Raw genomic sequence first — 22,373 nt, forward strand, 5'->3', positions numbered from 1 at the left:
CACCAATTGTTGAGACGTACAACTTCATTGGTCAATATCACCAATTGTTGAAATATGTAGCTTCATTGATCAATATCTACAGATGTTGGAGACAAGTAACTTCATTGGTCAATATCACCAATTGTTGAAACATGTGTCTTCATTGGTCAATATCTAGTTGTTGGTGGCAAGTAACTTCATTGGTCAGTATCAAGTTGTTGAAATGTGTCACTTTATTGATCAGGATCCAACAAGCGAAGAAATTAGTGAATGTTGAAACGTCATATAAAGGGATGTGAAAATAATGTAAGCGCACACGCTTTGCCTTGGTAACCAAGGACAAGGTCTTTTAATGATAGGAGAAAAACCTGTCGAAGAGCATTTTACAATCACAGAATTCAGTTTCAGAATTCTTACAAAGTTTATTAAAATACCATCACATATGACATAACAGTTCTGTTTAAAATATGATAGCATTTCTGAAAGGAACCCAAAGGTAATACAAGCTATCACTGGCACAGACTAAGAGAAACAGACATCTAGGGTAATATGGCATTTAGGACGGTTTCGAGCTTGAGCAAACATATAAAATTGATTGTAGTTAACCAGCCTCAGCACAGGAGACGAGAAACTAAAAAATAATCATATTTTTTCCAATTCCTTTCTAACTCGACTCAATCATCACAGATGCAATATCATATCATGAAAAAGGAAAGAAAGGGGATGTAGAAAGGAAAAAGTTTAAGGAGCAAGAGTTGTCCCCTCCCCAACAATATTTAAACCATGATTCTTGCACCAGGTATATAGTAGGACTCCTTCCATAGATTTGTCTCCCCTGAATTGGTCGTCCTGAAAATAGAAATAATTGAATGGTTACTACATTTACGAGAAAGTTTAGGAATCCGAGGCAAGTTATGAAACTGATAGCCATAAGTCCGAGGGTTGCCTCAAGGATTATGAAGATGCAATACTGTAGCAATGGATCCAAGTAATTATCGCTCGAGGATTCATCTCCCCACCCGACTACAGTGAGTGAAAATCAAATTTTGGAGTATAATTGAAAAAGACAAATGCAAAGCCACGTCTGTAAACCCGCTTCAAGATAACAATAAAAATAAATTTCAACCGTGTGAAGTTTGAGTAGTTTACAATAACTTGGAAATACCATATTTGGCATATTTTAGATTGGCCACAAGAATGCTGAATCAACTAATAAGGACTTAGCAATGCTAAAGCACCCTAAAAAACCTTCATCATCAAAAACCTGCCGGGCATGAGAACCGTGTTAATCATGCTGGCCTAGTTTCATATAAACGCTCATATTTTCACGAGCACTTCCATTACTTGTCAGTTTTCACAAGCACTTCCATTACCTGTCAGTTTATGTGGTTGCATTACAAGGTTTCCAAAACAAAAAAACAAATACCAACATACAACATGGTTAAAATGGAAGCAAAGCAGCAGGGGGAGATGACTTACATGTACCATACATATCCCAGTCAGATACTAAAGGATCAGACATGAAAAAAACTAGTTGTGCGCGATCAGATGCATGGAGTCTTAGTTCAACAAAATTACCAGTAGAACCTTAAAATGAATGAAGAGATCAGAGCTAATATAGCAGATGACCTTTATGACCTGTATGGTTACTCGAGTTGTTATACATAAATGGTTTAGAATCACAAACGCTTCGAGTCTCTTTTATAGTAAAGCTAAGAAATGAAACCACATTAAAACTAGTTTTGTCAAATTATCACATAGAATTTTCCATGTGCATAATTTTCCATGCAGTTACAATGTTAGTTCGTACGGAACAACGTTGTAACTGCTGCGAGGAAAGTTTAGTCAAAAATCGTCTAATTTTAATATACTCAACTCACAGAGTTTAGAGGTCTCTTTCTAAACTTAATTTCTTCGAACCGTCAAAATGATGTATATATATAAATATATATATAAAAAAGTATTTACTTATGTAGATACAGTGTAGATAAAATATATATATATGATAATCATACATATATAATATATATTATAAAAATATAAAAGAAGTAAGAGATGACTAAAAATGAGTTTTTGTTACTAATAGTTTCATGTACAGAGTACAATCATCAGACAATAACTCAAGCTAAAATGACTACCCTATTGCCAACGTTAGGGCTCACATTCAAAACTGCATCATTAAAAAATTAAAATATTAAAATCAGGGTACAAGCCTGTAGCTTACATATGAGATAGAGAGCTTCTATAAGTTATTGTCCAAAAACAAAGTCCACCAAAAAAAACATACCAGACTCCATCAACAAGCGCCTGTCCGCTATATCATCAAGTGAGACTGTATTCAAAGAAACAGTTGGCATATATCAAAAGGCCTTAAACAAAAACAGATACCACCATAAATTGGCATACACTCCAATTCAACACAGCAACCGTAAAACTAACAGAAAAAGAAATATCATATGGTACAACCCACCGTTCAATGCTGCGACGAGTACAAATGTAGGTCATGTTTTTATAACTATGGTCCGCAATGTATTTTGTAAAGGCCACCCACTCAGAAAGATATTCAATGAAAATATCTTAAAACTCAGCTACAGCTGCATGGGAAATATCAGCAACATCATAGATAGTCATAATAAACGACTAATTAAGAGTGCAGCAAATGAAGATACCATCACAAGAACAACCTGTAACTGCAGAAGAGCGGAGGAATGCCCGCTGGAAGGACATTGCCTGTCCAGTAGCATCATCTACCAAGCGACTGTTACAGATGCTAACCAACAAAACCAGTCATATATTGGACTTTGCAAAACAACGTTTAAGGCGCGCCACTCTAACCACAGAGCAACATTTAATGACACCAACAAGAGAAATAAAACCAGCCTTAGCAAACATATATGGGAGCTAAAAGATCGCAACATCGCGTACGACATTAAATGGAGCAGCGTCAAGCAATCTGCTGCATACAACAACACATCTAATCTGTGCAACTTGTGCCTGCTTGAAAAATATTACATTAATATGCACCCTGAAAAGAGCAGTCTGAATAAACGACAGGAAATAATATCAACCTGCAGACATGATAGAAAATTTCTTTTAGCTGACAGTATTACATAAACACTCTTTGTATATCATTTTAATTAATTTTTTTTTTTTGGTAGACTTTGTTTTTGGACAATAACTTATAGAAGCTCTCTATCTCATATGTAAGCTACAGGCTTGTTCCCTGATTTTAATATTTTAATCTTTTAATGGTGCAGTTTTGAATGTGAGCCCTAACGTTGGCAATAGGGTAGTCATTTTAGTATGAGTTATTGTTTGATGATTGTACTCTGTACATGAAACTATTATTAACAAAAGATCATTTTTAGTCATCTCTTACTTCTTTTATATTTTAGCTCTTACTTCTAGTAATAGAGCACTATGCTAAAGAAGCGTGACATTACTCTATAATAATATATATATTATATATGTATATAGACATATATACAAAAAGAGATAAGCTTGCTGTAGATATACGCTGCCAGAAAATAGTCAACAAGTTAAACAGAGGTCAACTTCAAACAATCTTCAATGCAAAAGATTGGCGACCAATCATTGGCAGGTATTACCCATGACCATAGTATAACAGCCACTTGCTAATGACTGCCGAGAAAGACAAGAGCATAGAAAGATTGCTGTCACAAACATGAGCAGCAACTGCACCATTTACAGAGTCTGAGAATCGATCATTCTGAAAGGATAGAAAAGAAATATCGCGCTGAAAGTCAATTTGTCTGAAATAGGTCGATAACCTAATGGCTCTTACCCTTTGATCTTCGCTGACAAACTATAACGATTATATGGCTGAACCTTGAGTGTGTGATGCACATTGACATGCATGTACTACAGTATAGTGAAACAATATATCATCTCTAACAAGCCAGCGGTGTGTTTATTGAGAGCCTATGAGCACCTTGAGAAATTATTTCTAACAAATTATATTATTCTTCTATGCATTATTAATTTTTTGAGATGCAACCGTGAGTCTTTATAAAAATAAAAACCAAAGTTGAAAACTAAATTTTAACACTTCAACCTACTGATTTAATTATTTTCGTAGCATCATTTATGCTTGGAAACTTGAAAAAAATTAGAAATTGTCCTGTCTCTAAAGGAGACAAATCCCATAATGGGTTCTAATCAGCAAACAGCGATTATCAATTGACAGTTTTTGCATTAATTTGCTAATCAATCCTAACCTCTAACCCTGCCTTCGAACAGACAGACAAACTTTTCTTTTATTATAGTAAAAATTGCCTATTCATAATGAAAAAAGAGAAACTGTCCTATCTCTAGAGGAGACAAATCCCACAATGGATTCTATACATCAAATAATGTACATAACATAAACTGACAGTTTTCGCATTAACTTGCTTCAATAATACTGCTACACCATAATGTACGGAAGTTGATAAAATATGCACAATAAACAGCATAACACAAACACTACAGCATATTATTTGCGTAATAAAAATAATTTAGCTTTAGAGTATTTGCGATGAACATATTATATTATATTTCATACACAAAAGCGTTAAATGATACTACTAAAGGGTGATCAACTATAAGAACGATAAAATAAACCAGTTATTGTTCTTATAATTACAAATTTGTTAATAAATCATTAACAATATTTAATAACAATTGTTATTACATATTGTTAATAAAAATGTCATGTAGTCAGATAGTTATCACATGCTAGGACTAGCGTTAGATGGCAGTTTACGTTGAGATTAGAGTTAAAATAGAGAATCTTGTGTGTTGCTCTACTGTGACTAGGTCTGATTATGTACAATTTTTTTATACTTGACACAAGCTGTGATCTGTTAGTCTAAGTTCTTCACGTGAAACGAAGTGTCAATTTATAAAGTTGCTGTCATGTTATTACCAAAAAATTACATATTTAAATCGCTTCCAGAATTACAGTAAATTTAAAAAATACTTTTTACCATTCTACTAAACAATAAAAAACTCTTTTTGTTACATATATTTAAAAAAAATGACAGTTTCTTAACCAACACTAGCTATATCAATTCAAAATTATAAATAATAATTTTTTGTATATTGTGATCAAGCGTTTCATATTTCTTTTTTAAATAAACAATTATACAAATGAATTTAGCACAGTGCTACCATAGTTATAAAGCTCACATTTAGATCTGCTATCTCTGGCAATTAAATAGCTAGACCGAGTGTAGTGTACTTGTTTCAAACTAGAATGAGTATAGTATGCAATGTATGTTGTACCTGCGCTTGCACTGTGTACACCGTTTGTATCTATCACATTGCTCGTGTATGAGAGACCCTGGTGTAAGACAGCGAAGTCTCTCCTCTATTTCTCGGCCCTTCTTCTGCTCGGCAGCCGTTACCCAATCAGCTTCGAGCGTCTTGCGGTTCTTAACAATCCGCTCGTACCTCCTTGCACGGTCTTCCAGAAGGCTATGGTAGACAAGTGACAAACTTTGTGACTATGTTAACAGAAATTACAAGATTGGATAAGCACTTGTTAGAGTTTTCTTCTCCTTCATCTGCGCAAAATGATGTAGTCAGTCATACCCTGACATACAAGTGCCTTAACATAAAAGAAATTTGAAATACAAGGAAAATTCTAAACAAATCTTTGCCTCGAGGTACAAAAAAATTTGAGATACAAGCATACGCGACAGTTCTCGATGCTGCCATTAGAAGGCTCAGTGTGTAAAGTTATTTCTAAGAAACAGCATCGCTCGGTCTTTCTTTTTAGACAGTTTAAAAAAAGTTTTAAAAGGCTGACCGACTATAAGTGAAGCAGAAAGCAGAGAAGAACATCTTGCCAGCAAGTATCTCTCACACAACCCTTAGCCACTATTGTCTGTCTCAAAGGTTAGAACTCCATACAGTACTGTACATAATGTTACATTTTATTGCAGATCATAACCACTAGATAGCTATTTGTTACTTTATGAATGTAGGTGGTGAGTTGGATCAATTATTAGAAATCACATTTTCCATTTTGATATCCTTCTTTAGGTGGCTTTTTTCAGAAGGTAAAAACGAATTAATTTGTATTCACCTATTTTATGTAAGAAAAGTGATTTGAGATATGAGGGAATTGAAACACTAGCGAGGTTCCGAAATGCAGTAAGCTCGTATGTCAAGGCATGACTGTATTTTGAAGACAAGAAGCTAGATACCCTTGAACGCAAATTTCAAGTTAAAACAATTTGACCGTAAAACTTGACCGTTTGATGTTTCAATCTATTTGACTGGCTATCTGAATTTTTGTTGATTGTTCAGCAAGCTTCGAATTGGTGATAATCAAAAATCGCTCAGACCGATTTACCAACAAAATTATAGCAAAGTTTGCTAACTCACTCCGCCTTGCTTTTTCTGATTTTCTCATCCTGGTCTTCCTGCTCTTGCAATCGCTTGAGGATCTCTGCCCGTTTCTTATCGGCTACTGTGGCGAGTTGTTCTGAGGCAATCTTCTTTGCGTGTTCTTTTCTAAGAATTATGTCTGCCTCTGTTGTATCATTTTTACCGAACACTTCTGTGTCTGGAAGCCTATCAGGTACCTGCAGTGGCTTGTACTTGAGCTATAACATAATAAAATATACAATGCAAACCTCTACCATGTCTACCATGTTAGAAAAATAAAAAAACTTACAAATAGATTGCTCTACTAAAAACATGGATTTATTAACGTAAAATATAAAATACTAGAATATAAATTACAAGTATATTTCCTATAGTTATTCAAATTGCACAGCTAAAACAAAATTAACAGCAAAAAACCTGCAAATTTTCAAGTCTCAAAATTTATTTTTAATACTAAATAACAAAGATTTAAAATATGACCTTTCTCTAAAAAAGAATTTAGTAAAATAGTTTTACCTTTTAGCCATCTAAAGTATCACAAACCGTTTTAAAAAAGCAAAAGCCAGAGTCTGGTCTACAGGTACTTCAACCATTTTAACTGTGTTAAATACTTGATAAATATATTGAAACAAAAGTGGTTTTGATTGATTAAAACCAAAGTATATTATAATAATCCACAGCACAATGTTATGTTTACAGTATTTCTGACCAAAATTATTCAAAGATAGATCTCATTTTTCAAAAACATAACTAGATTATGCAACATTCATATGCACAGTATTTTACCATTAGTTTGTTTATGTGCAAAAAAATTGATCTGCAAAGGTCGAAGTTATGTGTAAGTGCATAAATTTTCCCTATGAAGAAAAATGATTAGCATTGTTGCACCTCATGTTCAAAGCATGAGACCTAACAATGGGAGTTGCATCCTCACTGCAAGAGATGACAAACACTTATTACCTGTAAATCTGACAATTGGCTACAGGTCTTGAAGTTTTCTAAGACACCATCAGTTGGTAGCACAACATTACAATAATTATTTAAGAATTGCCTTTCCATGATTCATGAACCTTACAAAGAATAAAAATTAACAGCGAATAAAATACTGAGAAACGAACATACAAAGTAGAATAATTTGTTGATAATTAGACAGAGTTACCAGAAAGTCAAAGGAAGGATTGTGATTGCTAGGTGGGAGACAGGAAGTTAAGAGCCGAGAGGAATTGATTGGTGGAAGAGAGGTGAGTTTTAGTGACCGCTGGTGAGCCAACATAAATTCTGTCTGCTTATTCTTAGCCCACCAACTATTCTTAGCATGATATTTCCAAGTATCTAACATCTGTGGATAACAAAACAAGTAAAAACAAGACATCGAAAACAATATTGAGCCATTTTTTGATTTTAAGACCAGAAATATTTGAACCTATGCTCCAACCTAAATGCCAACAAGCATGCAATTTGAATATTAGATTAGTAAGAGATACATTAAGCTTCTTCTATGATTCTCAGTTTGTTTTTTTCAGTCTAAATTTTGTTTGAATAGCCAGTTATTTTTGTGTTCTACACCACAAGCCTCTAAGGACAGACCTGCCCGTATGTATTGTACAAGCGTGGATCTTGTCCTTTCTGCATTTTCAGGAGAACAGGGAGATGACAACTCCTGAGTAGGGTTGGTGTAACGGCAGAAATTGCAATTAAATTAATAATTTATTGGAAGTTTAAAATTGCATTAATATTTTAATTAATTAATTTTGGGTTTGTGAACTTGCATTAATAATCAAATTATCAAATCAGTTTTAGTTTAAATTCAATTTAGCATTAAATTACCAAATTAGATTGAAAATTAATTGCATTAATAATTAAATTAATGAGTAAAATAGCAATTAAATTGAATAATGCATTAAGTTACCAAACTTGTTTGTCAAATAAGCGCATTGGTAATTGAATTAGTGAAGCGGCCTTTTTTAAAAGCTGAAATTCATTATATTATCAAATAAGCATTTTATTAAAATGAATTAATCCATAAAATATTTGCAGGAAAAACTGCATTAATCAGCAAATTTTGAATCCATGTACCTAAAAAATTTGCATTAAGTCAACTTGCTAATTATAATTGCTAATTACAATTTAATAGTACTTCAATGCAATTATTAATGCAATTATTAATTGAACACAACCCTGTTGTGGAGTATCTGTGACAGGTCAGCTTCTAGCAACTCTTGTGGCAGTTGACAACCTCAGATAATATTAGCAGGTTGAGATCTTGAGAAGATTTTCAGACAATGAAAACATGCAGTCACAAGACGATATCAGCTGCCCAGTGCCATATGAGCACAATAAAACTCAGGAAAAAAGGTAGAAGAACTTTTAAACTAAACTTTCAAAAAATCACTTCTTGAAAACAGGTTTACATAACCAGCTGGCTACGTAACCAGCTGCTTATGTAGCCAACTAGAACACATAAAACCTCATGTGTCTCCTAAATTTTTAGAGCCTTTAACATGTTTCTAAAATTAAAGTTAATGTTTCTAACATTAAAGAAACCTGGTCAGTTTCCTTTTTAATAGCCAACTGATAGCCAACATAATAGTAAAATGAAAAGTTTGAAATTTAAATTTCAAACTTGAAATTATAGTTGAAATGAAAGGCTGAAGCAGGAATTTGCACATAGGGCGAACAAAGAAAATTATGTTTTTGGATCGAATCTTTTAGAGGTAGACAGCTAGGTAAAACATACAGTATAATTCATAAAATGTCAACAACTAAAATAATATAGCAATGAAAGTGTTAATCGCAATGAAATGGAGAAAGAATTGAGGGAAAATATTGAACTATCTTGTATCGGAGGAAGTGTATCACGTTTAGCCAGCTAAAAGTGGTATCTTGATAGCTTGTAGTTGAGGAGCCTATACATCTATACATGTATACATATATACATATACACATATATACATGTATATATGACAGTGGATGAACACCAATACACTTATAAACACCTATATGCACTGATATACACTGATATATACTGATATACACTTCTATAAACCTATATACACATTTAAAAAACTATACAGCTATACACATACATACACCTAGATGTATACGTACCTATATAAATCTATATAAACCTATAAATGCTTATATATACCTATCTATATATATATGACACGTAACCGGTGATGAAGAACTTAAGATCTTTAAATACCGCAGTTACCTATACAGCTTTTATAATAAAACCAACTATTCAGACGATTAATTTAGTTACATAACTAAAACTTTAATAATGTCCTTGCCATGAAAAACAGTAAATAAAAGTGAAAACTTGATAAGTAACCAAACAGAGTCACTTTACTCCCATTCATTTTAATTAAGTCTCAAGACTAAAACAGCGCAGAGAAATCACGAACCTGCGTAGCAAGAGCATCCTTGTACTTCTCCCTCTCAGAATGTCTCTCCTTGAGATATTGGTCTCTCTGCGCAGCGAGATCCTCAGCCAACTGTACCTGTTCAAGCCTCTCAAGAAACTCCTTGTCAGCCCGTCCTTTCTTCTCCACCCCATCCTTGTGATCAATCTGCGATTTAAAACATGTCATTTACATATATATTAAAAATATTATTTATAAAAAGTTCTTGCAAAGACAGTGTCTACTTAAAAAAATCACATGAATGCTTTTAGATTACCTACATGTACCATGAATGGTCAGCCATAAAAAAATATTGAAAAATTATTGAAAGTATCTATCAAGGAATTGGTACGTAATAAAGACTCGTTTGGTCCAGCGTGTATCTCTAAACTTGGAGTTGTTCTTTACATGCCGCTTTTAGCAACATGTAGAGGACAACTCCAACTAAAAACCTTTAGCTTACACTAAGCAAATTTGTTATGAAGAAAGCTTTTAGTTATCAAGACCGGATTGAGGGCCACAGTTTTTGCTGAAGCATTGTTGAGCTTGCGCTCATCTGCTGTCTACTGCCTAGCTGCCTTGGTTATCGTGAACCAACGTTTACCACACTCGAGGCAAATACTACTATGTCTACTAAAATTGCAAGAGCAACGTGATTGGAGACTAACGACTAATGACTGAGAGGTCACGGTGACTAGACATTGCATGTGAACTCCAACCATCACTATCAGCAGCGACTAGTAGACTACCTGTTTAGTAAGAAAGCCTTGAAGCTGCTGCTGTTTGATATATCGGGGTGGTGTCAGAGGCCTCCTTTGAAAAATGTAAGCTCTAGCATTTTCCCTCTCCGGCCTCGCATTCTTCTTCTCATTGATGGCCTCCGCTACACCCAGATTAAAGGCAGCCTGTTTCTGCAAGGCATGTCTCCTTGCCAGGTTCTTTTCCTATTAAAAAATGCATAAATGTAAGTCAATAATTTTTATCTAGCTTGAGAGCTAAGCCAGGTCCAGTTTTGATTTGTTTACAAACAGCGGTAACGGGCTGCAGTGCAAAATAATGACTGAAGATGTTCTAAATTAGCATGAGATCTCAACAAATAGCTCTTTCACTTTAGTCGGCTATCATATAGTAGAGTGTCGTGAAAATGCCATCAGAGTATTCCATGCTTCCTTGATTTACATACATGTAGTTAGTTTTAGCATAAAAAACACGCAAAGGACAGACTATGAAGATTATCTTGTACTTACAATAAACAAAAATAGATTTCTTAAAATATTATTCTCATAGTTTTGTTATACATGGTGTTGATCCTATTCGTAATGTATAAAAATCAACAAATAGACTAGTCTTTTGTAGGAAAGTAACATAATACCATGTGATAGATCTTCCCTTAAAAATGCCAGTGTTCAGATGTCAAATAATACAATATTCATATAGGAAACAGCATCGGACACTGTAAATGTGCTGGGATGAAAGCGAACTTCAATGGAATTGTCTTCTCTCATATGCAAATACTAATTTTCACACTATGATAAAACCTAGTCCTATGCAAATATAGATGTTATTATAAACTAGTACTTTTTAATTTATTTTCCAATTTATTAAAAAATTAAATGAAAGCTTCATTTTTAACTTACTAATAGTGTTTTCAACAAAAAACCACTCGCTAGTTTGTTGTTATACTATGAACAACTATAACTGTAGTCAACTCTACATAAAATACAACAGAAATGAAGAGATGATGAGAATGAGAATGAAGGGTCTAGTGTTTTGGTTGACAACAATTTTACTAAATCATTAGACTTTTATAGAATCAAAAATTTATATGACTAAAATGAAAATTACCTCGAATAACTTTGTAAAGAAAATAGCTCTATGAAAACCTTTATTTGTTATATGTTACAGCTTCGGTAGCTTCAAAGTATCCTGCAATGCTATTTGATTCATGTGAGTCTATTTTGTAGTCAAAACAATGAGTTAGTAATTAAATGGAACAAGTCGTCACTGTACTGTTGATCTATACCAAATATGACTGGTGAATGGGTGGTCCCTAGCACCTCAGGACAAAGTTGCACAATTGCTAGCACTAGGTTCTTTTTAATATTGTAATTGGGTAAACAAAACTAGTCCCTAGAGACATAAAGTTCTAAGGCTAATCAAATAGCATTCACTGCATTAACTAAAGCTGATTCTGTTATGCTAGATTTTAACCTGTGATTCATGAAAAGCTTTCAGTTGCTGACATAAAAAGAAAGGCTGTCAAGCAACCTAGAGGAGTCATGCTGACTTAACCTTTTGCCAAACCTTAGAAAATGATGATCTCAACTCAGCCATTGAGATAACTCATTCCTGAACAATTGGGCCTTAAAACCTAATTGGGATATCTTAATGCAAAAATAGAGGTTTTTATAGAGTTGTTTTCTTTACAAAGTAATCCGAGTAACTTGCATTTTATTCGTACAAGTTTTGGACTCAACAGATCGCTAGTTCAGTAAAATGTTTGTCGGTTGTATTTTATGTAGAGTTGACCACGGATATGTTATGCTGTCATAGTGCATATAACAACAGCTGTTAACATATAACAACAGCTGTTAACATATAACAACAGTGTTAAACTATGAGCATTCTCACAAACCATCATTTTATTGAACAGAGTCTAACGCAAAAGTGAAAATCTGTCATTTGGAGAAGCGTATAGATATAGAGAGGCACATAGATTTGCTTTCAGCACTGCAAGTGCTTATATACAAGCCATTTTATGGTCTTATGCTCAGAGTAATCCCCCGGCAGAATAGGCAACCATATTTGTGTCCTGCTAGCTGGTGTTTAAATAGGCCTAAGAATAATCATATCGGTGTTGAAAATCATTGTTGGCTGTTGGATTCAAACCGCGGCCTAAATTAGAGCCTAATGTAAAGAAATATAGTCCATAAAACTGAAGTCCATCACGTCATAAATAAATAAATATATTTATTATTAAGCGTCTAAGCAACCTTTGCAAAAGGTTTTTATCGAAAGCAAAACAAAAAACTTCACCAATCTTTACTATGATAAGAGATGCGTCTGTTTGTTTGAAGCCACGGTTAAAGGTTGCTAAAAAAGGTTGATTCGAACAAAATTCGCACTGCAACTTTCAGTTTGCTAGACTGACACTCTACCACCTGCACCAATTGACCGTCTGTCGTCTTTTAGAATAATTGTTGATTATATATTAAACTTGATGATCTCTCCTGGCACACCAGGCTGCCAGGGTACAGTATAAATAATACGTTCATGTCTATTTCTTTTTGACAAAGATAGCGTAACAAAACTTTAAAATCTCATTTAAACCGATAAAACGTCTGCGATACTATTATGAGCAATTTCCCAGGGAATGATTCGATCATCACAGGACTTGCACAATAAAAGTTGAGAATTATCTAGTACAGTAGACGCTCCTATAAGGTATAGCTCCTATAACGTATACCTCCTATAACATAGACCTCCTATAACGTATACCTCCTATAACGTATACCTCCTATAACGTATACTTTCTATAACGTAGACCTCCTATAACGTAGACCTCCTATAACGTATACCTCCTATAGCGTAGACCTCCTATAACGTAGACCTGTTATAACGTAAATCTATATATATATATTTCTCAAAGTATGTCTGTATGAGTATTCTAGGATTGATTGTCCGGCTATAGCAATTATTAGAATACTTGTAGCTGGACAACAATGCAGATGCGAGGTCATGGCTTACAGTCATTAGAAGCCTACCTTATTAAGCAGCTTACTAGAATTTTCCATTGGCAATGTGCCTGGCTAACAGCTTGAAAGTTACAGTTGTTTGACAAAGTTTTAAAACCTTTACAGTTGTTTTTATTTTTGTCTTAATTTATTTGAACTACACAAAACACTTCTCTCATGATATGTAGTTTGAAAGTTAGAATGGCAAATGTTGTTATATGTTAAATACAAATCAATTTTCTGTCCAAAGACTTTTTTATTACCCGAGCAACGCCGGGTAGCACAGCTAGTTCCAAATAAAGTAAAGAATTTATGTGAAGTTATTTGCTTCGTACTACATAAAACAATCCTATAATATAAAGTGTCAAGTCGGGTGACTTCTCAAATTTGATTTGAATTTTAATCTATCCTGCCGCTCTAGCGAGAGAAAATAACAATGTGTGTATAACATTATATTTATATATATACAACTTTCATGATATTTTAGTTCGTCGTGATAGATTGTCAGATGTGTCGACAAAACGGAGAATAGGTAGCTGTGCAATTGTTAATAGATACTTAAAGGTGATCGATTTGTGCAGGTGTTACAGTGTTGGTCCACCAATCTGAAAGCTACGAGTTGAAGTATCGTCAATAGCTATCTTTTATCCTAACCTTGACCCCTGAATACAGATCGGTGATGAACAGGTAATACCGCTTTTTATAGTAAAAATATTTTGTCATTTTGATTTATTGTAGGCGTATAGAATATTTATTATTAATTTTACTTTGCAGAATAGACTTTGCTGTCTAGAAAAATGAACAAATCGTTGAAAATGAATGCCGACGCTGGATGGCAAGTATGTGTGCTTCCCATCAACTTATTGTAAAATTACTGCTATCATAGTCAACAAAACTAGTGAAATTGATAAAAAAAGTGACAAGTTGTCGATGTAAACTAATAATATTACAGTTACGATAAAACAAATTAAAACATTGAATCAAGTTTTTCTTTTTTGAAAGATCAATGGAGTGTGTTTGGAAAGATCTTGGAACAAATTAGGCAATTTACATGTATTTTACTGTTCACATAACCTAAAATCCCTATAACGTAAACGTTTCTGGAATGGATTATTTACGTTGTAGGAGCACCTACTGTACTAAAAAGAAAGACTTGACCAATCAAAACGCATTATAAGTGATTATCCAATTTGATTGGTCAAATGCACCCCACCATTGTTACGTCTCTGTATATTGCTATAGCTTATATAAATGTATTGTGTTGAATAAAGAAATTGTATAACAATTATATTATCATAATATTATTATAATATTACAGTAGTATATTATTATGATATTGTGTTATCATAATAAAGTTTATTCTGCAAATAAAGATGATAGTTGGATTGCCGCAGTTGTTAGGCTGTCAGTATCCTATAATACTGGATACTACGGGTTCATGATCTGGATGTAACGGGTTCAAGACCTGGATGTACATGTAGCAACATTTTATGAAGCAGTTAAACTACCGGCTATGTCGTTTCTTCAGTGCGACAGTATCAAACAAGATTACAAGGTGATGAGATTTTTACGAATATAGATATATACATGTAGATTTTGCCAACGATCTACTAGTCAAGCAGATAAATACCTACTAGAAGAAAATGATAACTGATAAATCAAGATCAAACAATAGAAACAGCCAGCAACTGACCTGCTCTCCAAGGATGAATTCATTGTTCTTCATTACTTGAAATTCATTTAGTATTTGATCTTCTTCCAACTCTCGTCGCTTCTTCTCATCCTCAAAGGAAACGGGTATATTTCTAGCCGCTCTCTGGTGACAGAGGTAGCAAAGTTCTTGGCCCGCGTTGCTATGACCACATTGGCTTCCTTCAGGAGTTTCTACTCTTGTCTAAAAATTGAATTTATTTATAGAAAGTTAGCACTGATTTTGATTATGTATTTTACGCTGACTCAAAACAGCAATAACTTGTTCACAAAAGAGGAAACCAAGAGAAACAAATCTAGTTTTAATTTTGTCGTAAATTATAAGATGAAAAAGTAATTGCTGCCGCAGTTTTGTAAGTTTTTAGGTTTATAAAATTATGAAGTCAAAAATCTTTCATGTTCCTTGCAGAACAAAGTTTAAGTGTCATAGCGACTTGTGTCAAAGATTCAGGGGAGACAACCTCGACAAAACAGAAGAAACTAGCGTTGAAATGATGTGATCACGTTTATGGCAGAATCGGCACAAGGCCCAGCTAATCTGAATTTGTACCAAGTATTCCCATGAATGGGAGCATAAATTTGTGTGTACACATTATCCATAAGTTAATTACAGCAAAGTTGAATGCCTGTAATACTCTGTTACAAACATACACGTGTTGTAGCACCGTTGCATAGTTAGCAAATAGAAGTGTTTATATTCATGCATATGACTTGAAATAAGCTAATACAAATGTATTTGGTGTGATCATATCTGTACACATTGTTATCATCAACTGTTAAAAATGAAATGTTTAGAACTTAAACGACATAATTATTAAAAAACATAATTTTTACAGCTGTCTGGTTTACATATCTGAAATCAGGAAAAAATGAGTATTAATCTACATCTCAAAGTATGTGTCGTGTGTCTGCATTCCGGCTATAGCTATTAAAATCTTGGAATAAAGAATCCATACTAAAGATTTGATCTCAGACCCTACCATTCACCAGTCTGACACCCTAGTCAATAGGCCACAGATAATGAGTTAGCCACAGTTAGCTTGCCGACACTGTTGGTATATGCGAGCACATACCCAACGGCTTTGCATACCCCGCAGGGTGATTGCGTAAGTAAGTGATTGTCATTAGTTAGCTAACTAAAGTTTTTAATGGGCAATCTGCCAGGCTAATAGCAAGGGGCAGGCAACTCTCATTACTTCTCAGCTGATTGTTAATTCTTGGGCAACGGCGGGTAGTACAGCTAGTTTATGTATATCAGTGGTTGCTTGTTGTTCTTGTTGCTTTCATCCCTTTGTCCAATTATAGCGATTAAAATTTAGCAATGAAAAATCTGAATTACAGAGGATTTGATCTCGAAACCTCCTATTTACATGGTAACAAGCTAACTCATTAAGCTACATGAGATGCAATGGATTCATTGAGCAGATAGTCATTACATTGATTAACATACGCATAAGGCGTTACACGCAATGTCATTAAAGCTTGCTCTCACAGCATTTTTTAGTAGGTTTAGCAAAACGTATACTAGCTCACTCAAACTAGCCAATGCCAACTACATTACCTGCCACTGTTTACAAGGTATTTTTATTACCCCTGCAACGCCGAGCTATCATCTAGTTTAACATATTTCATGGCTATTGTTTAAATTCACGATGAGTAGCAATGTTGCAAATGAGAATTTTCGTTTTGCAACAAAGAGGTCCAGTTTATTTCGCACATTACTGTATGTATGCCATATAAGTAACTAATGACAGAAGATAAACTGCATTATGGACAGCTTCCAAACCATTCCAGAGATGACCTTGACCTAATACGTATTATGGCCATGCTTCCAAACTAATATCTCAGTTGATTTTGAATGAAAAGTTTTAACACTAGGGTTAAAGTGCAAAACGTGTGATGAATTAGCAAAACAGGAACGTCTTTAAAGCCCAAGCACAACTACAGAGCGAAGACCTGAGGCTAAATGTTGACATAATTTTTAACTAAGGCTCATTACCTGTGCGGGCCAAGCTATTCCAGAGGATTCTGCAGGCAGACCCCTATCTTCACAAGCTCCTTGGCTCTGATTGGTTGGTTTGGGGATAGGTGACAGAGTATTCACTCTAGCTGTCTCAACATCTAAAGGTAGGGTAGCGCTACGCCTCAAACCTGGTGGTGGGGCGCTGCCACAAGCTGACCGTACAGTAATATCACCCATTCCAGCAGTAACACTAGGGGATCTGCGAATATAGCATTCAACAGACAAAATTAACTGACTTTCATCCTAACAATCAAAGCTTCTGAAATGTGTTTACTTATCAACTTTGAAAAAAAAAACGTTATGACGCATCTAACGTCAAACAAACATTCCTAAACCAGATTTACAGCAAAGATTTAAATAATCTCCACTAGCAGCTGCCAAGAATCTCTATTAATAAATTCCACTTTGTCACCGTGTGTGTCTGTTAGTCCGCGTAGAGGCTATGGGTTTCTACTTTTATTGTTCGCTTTTATCCAAACTTCACAGGCGTATGCTTTGCGCCTTCCGCTACGTGGCTAAAAATACTTGTTTTCAAAACTCCATCTGGTTCCTGAGAAACAGCTTTTTAAACATCCACTTGATTAGAAACAATGTGTGCTAATACTACCAAGACTTGAGACAATTTTCTCCAAACCATCCAGACGCATATGCTCCATGCCTTCCACCAGGCTGCTACAAATATTTGCTTTCAAAACTCCGTTTGGTTCCTGAGAACCAGAATCTTAAACACCCAGCTGTTTAAGATCCTAATTAATGGTATTAATTAAGTATTTGTTAATTTTACAATACAATATTATTTTACAACTTCTCTATGTTCTTAACACATCTGTTGTGAAGCATGTCCTAAATACGTATACAATATTACGACCTCTCGAATCTGATCACGAACTTATTGCAAAGTAAAGCTGTGAATGACGAGAGCTCCATGGCATGAGGAGTCGATGAACTTAGTCAAAGGTCTCTCGATCTGGCAGCAATGGCAGCCATCACCATTTGAGAGAAACTTAATCAACGTTCAGAACAACAAAAATACTTTTATTCTCAAACCGGTATCACTAGGATTTGATCCACTGGTTTCCTAAAGACAGCTTCACATTACTTTCAGTACTTCAAACCGAGTTGTCCATGAGCGATAATAACTCTAGGAATGACATGCAGTTAGTAGGTTAGGAGGGAAAAGCGGTGAGAGAGATAAGCAACATGAGTTTTTGTTAAATTAAACTAGATAAAATTTAAACACGCTTCCCTTATATTATTTTATCATTTTATTTTTACCAGATTCTTCATCTTCATCTTAAACAGGTGCAATGTTGTAAGAAAATTTTGAATATTGTATATTGGAAATTGCCTTGAGAGTAAACTCAAATATTCACCCAACTTTTACACCGGATGTTGGATAACTCTCATGTTGAGGTCATCACAAACAATAGCAGAACGGAAAATCTTTCGAATTGTTCAAGAAAATTTTGACACATGTTCAGCCTAATTATGAATTGTTTTCTCTTGCGTTCAAACCAACAATAGTAAAAGTGCAAACAATCAACCCTGTCCAAACTAACATGATGAAAATGTGCAGTTTGGAAGTCCAACAGACAATTTTATATATAGAACACAAAATTAATATTATAATTATAAGTAATGTAAAACAAATATTCTAGCAATAGAACATTTTAATGGAATATTTTATCTTCTTTCTATTGATATACTAGCAGAATTCCCAGCGTTGCATGGGTATTAAAAATCAGCTTATAAACAATGAGAGGTAATGTAGTTGCCTGCCACTCGCTATTAGCCTGGCACATTGCCAATGGCTAATTAGAGTAAGCTTACTAATAAAAGCTAACTACTTGCTTTCAAGATTGAGCACGCATAAAATTACACTACCGTTCTCCATGACGTTGCCCCATGACGTTGCGTCGTAACGGAGAGCGATAGCGTATTTGCACTCATATAATGACATATTTTGTGTGATGAGTCCATCAAGCTCGTGTGACTTAATTGGTAAGGTATTAGACTGGTGAATGGGAAAGTCCGAGATCAAACCTGCGATACGATTCTGCTGCGATACGGATTCTTCATTCTAAGAGTTTAGCTATAGCTGGGCATATAAACTTTGAGAGATAAAGATATATAAATTTAAGTGTCTGCCTGTTGTGGTTCATATACCCAGTTTATAGAGATTGATTAAAAGACGTACGCTTGCAGCCCTTGAACTACTAGTAGCAGACTACGCCCAGACTTCCCCAACAACTCTAGCAGTCTGGCGCGACGTGAAAGATCATGGGTAACGATTATAAGCATAATTATTTCAAGATATATTAAAGGTTGACTTGCAACAAAATTCACATTACAGTTATTTGATATGAAAAGATTCACCATGTTTTACTCTGTTGTGTTGGAGGTGCAAAATATGTGGAAATGTGATAACAAGCTCGTAAAAGCTCAAAAACGAACAGTTAATCGCAGCCACACGAAACCGCCATAGTTTGGATTCTCTTTCCAAAACGGCTCAAATGTGACGTAGCTGTGGGAGATGGTTTCTGTTTACACTTTCATGCAACTTTATTCGTCGAAATATTTTCACAAATATACTTCACGCATTCAATAAAACCATGTCTATTGTTCTTACGCGTCTGTTTTATTGTCATTGTAATGCTGTCACTTTTAGCACTGACATCTTATAACTTACCGTAAAAAATCGTTAAACTTTTTAACTTTAGCTCGAAGGAGTACATATCATTGTCTGATAATCATGACGAGCCTGTTGGTCACCTGTGATAATCGAAAAGTGCTGCAAAAATTATTTTCGAAGTATTGGGTCACATGATCAGATTACGACTTGCCGATTAGATCAAGCCAAAACTAAACTGTAAAGTAGCGAGCATCTATATTTGATACGGGGTCTTCGGTAAAACTCGAAGTGTTTGTCATAAACTAGTGCTACGATAAGTTTTATATTGAGCTTTTTATTGGCCTTTCAATTCACATGAGAACATCACGTGACAAGACAATAACCAAATTTCATGGCTACGTCAGAAAAATAAACAGATTCCAATCTATGGCGGCTTTTCGTTTTTGAGCTTTTAAGAGCTTGTAATCACATTTCCACATATTTTGCACCTACATCACAACAGAGTAAGACATGGTGAATCTTTTGATACCAAATAACTGTAATGTGAATTTTGTTGCAAGTCAACCTTTAAGGTGGCTGCACGGTGTAGTGGTAACACTTGGCCTAACATCTGTGCATCCAAATGTATGGGTTTGATTCTTGTGGGGTGCAATATTTTTTCTTAATGCCCAGATGAATGACAGACACGACTCCTATTAGAGTAAAAATTTAAGCTGGCTCAAGTTACTAAAATTCATCGGGTAAAGAAACTTGGCGACTACATTACCTGTCACCGTTTATAAACTGTTTTAAATCTTGAATGAATGTGTAGCTTAAGAAGTAAGAAATGTTTTTCAACAATCTCTTTTAGCAAAGCCTCGAGCTCTTAAATATTTTAATTATGTATTGGTCGGACACACAGAATGTTATGAATTATAGCAGGAGTTTTCACACATTTGAAAAGAACTCACATATTTGACTAAGGTTAGGAAAGGAGTGATTAGCCTCTCGCCTTACCTCTGCGTTCTCAATGTAGTTCGGGGCATCATGTCATCCAGACTAAAACCTCCAGCCTGAGCAATTGGAGCTAGAGTTCGAGACCCACTCCTCAGCATATCTTTTGCTACAAACAAAAACCCGAATTAATATAATTAATTTTAAGATTAATTGATATAAAATTAATTATAAAAATATACAATATAATTGAAGATAATTACAATTTATGGCCTTACAGTATTTTTCGCGTATTGCAAGTTACAAAACAATTATAAGAGAATTTTAAAATCTACCAAACTGTTCGTGTGACACGGCTGAAAATCATTTGTCATCCAAATATTTGTCTAGCAAGTTGTAAGTATCAGCTATTGACAACAAACATAATAAACAGGAGGAGACAACACTAACAATAAGTTGCCAAACTCTTGCTAGGTATATAACACCTGACAATTGATTACATCTGATTTAATAATACTTAGTAAAGATGGAAGCTTTCAAGTTCAATGAGTCATGCGACTCCAGGGAGACATTTAGTTAGATTATAACAAGGACTTGTCAAACAATTGGATGAAAGAATCTAGAATGGTACTGTAAATAGGCGTGTGAGCGAAAACACTAATTTGGTAATTTGATGAAGTCTTTCAGTAAATTAAACTGATGAACAACAGGAGAAGGTTGAGTCAAATGAAAACATTCTGTAAAAGTTAAATGACAGTTTGCTCTCAATCTAATGCTTCAACGAGTCATCGATAGTGTGCTATAATATATATCTATATTATATATGTTATGCAAAATAATATATACAATATATATCTATATTATAGATGCTATGCAAAATAATATATATAATATGTATCTATATTTTACATGTTATATATGATAACATATAATCAGTTCATTTATAGTGTAGACAACTTCTTTTTAGCATAATGTAAAACATAAGGGTTATGAAGAAAACTAGCAAGCATGAAATATTCAAAACTGCCTAATGACCAAAAAACACAATCTATTCGACAGTGACTGACTATTTGTGAGATACCGCATATTAGCAGTAGTATGAGATCCTTAACGATATGTTTGCTTGTTATTAGTTTATGTCATGAGCTCTCAAAAGGCTGAATAAGTCAATCTTCGAGAGACACCGTCTCTGACACCAAATACATGTCAGCATCTGGGTCAGCATGTGGGTCAGCATGTGAGTCAGCATAGGCTGAGTACAAGAGATTAGCTAAACTTTCCTAACCTTAGCAAGCTTGACGGTAACGCCACCAAACCTGAAATTTTAAGTTATACATAATTGTCCAATGATACTACTTGAAACTATTTTACTGTTGAAATTACTGCGCACTTAAACATATTGCATGATTTATGCTGAAATACAAATGACTTGGTATCGACATTAATTAGCCGAAAACTTGTAACAGTTGCAAAGGTTTTCGGCTTCAAACACATCCAACGATTCTTACCTTCATCAAATGTCATTTCCTGTGATGTCATAAACAAAATAGGTCGACCTTTAC

General features: G+C 34.5%; 1 protein-coding gene across 1 annotated transcript in view; it reads right to left on the reverse strand.

Annotated features, from left to right (window-relative positions):
- Positions 1-390: 390 nt before the first annotated feature.
- The window catches only part of LOC137408384 (coiled-coil domain-containing protein 81-like), a 40,021-nt gene continuing 18,038 nt past the window's right edge, over positions 391-22,373 (reverse strand). Inside the window, exons 9-16 of the mRNA XM_068094896.1 lie at positions 20,875-20,980; positions 17,223-17,445; positions 15,207-15,407; positions 10,529-10,723; positions 9,783-9,947; positions 6,373-6,593; positions 5,266-5,457; positions 391-828 (exon numbers count right to left, since the gene is read on the reverse strand). Of these exons, the coding sequence (XP_067950997.1) occupies positions 756-828; positions 5,266-5,457; positions 6,373-6,593; positions 9,783-9,947; positions 10,529-10,723; positions 15,207-15,407; positions 17,223-17,445; positions 20,875-20,980 (1,376 nt within the window). The 3' untranslated portion in view covers positions 391-755. The remainder of the gene's footprint in view (positions 829-5,265; positions 5,458-6,372; positions 6,594-9,782; positions 9,948-10,528; positions 10,724-15,206; positions 15,408-17,222; positions 17,446-20,874; positions 20,981-22,373) is intronic.

Source organism: Watersipora subatra, chromosome 11 (genome assembly GCF_963576615.1).
Source record: "Watersipora subatra chromosome 11, tzWatSuba1.1, whole genome shotgun sequence".
Classification (NCBI taxonomy): Eukaryota; Metazoa; Bryozoa; class Gymnolaemata; order Cheilostomatida; family Watersiporidae; genus Watersipora; species Watersipora subatra.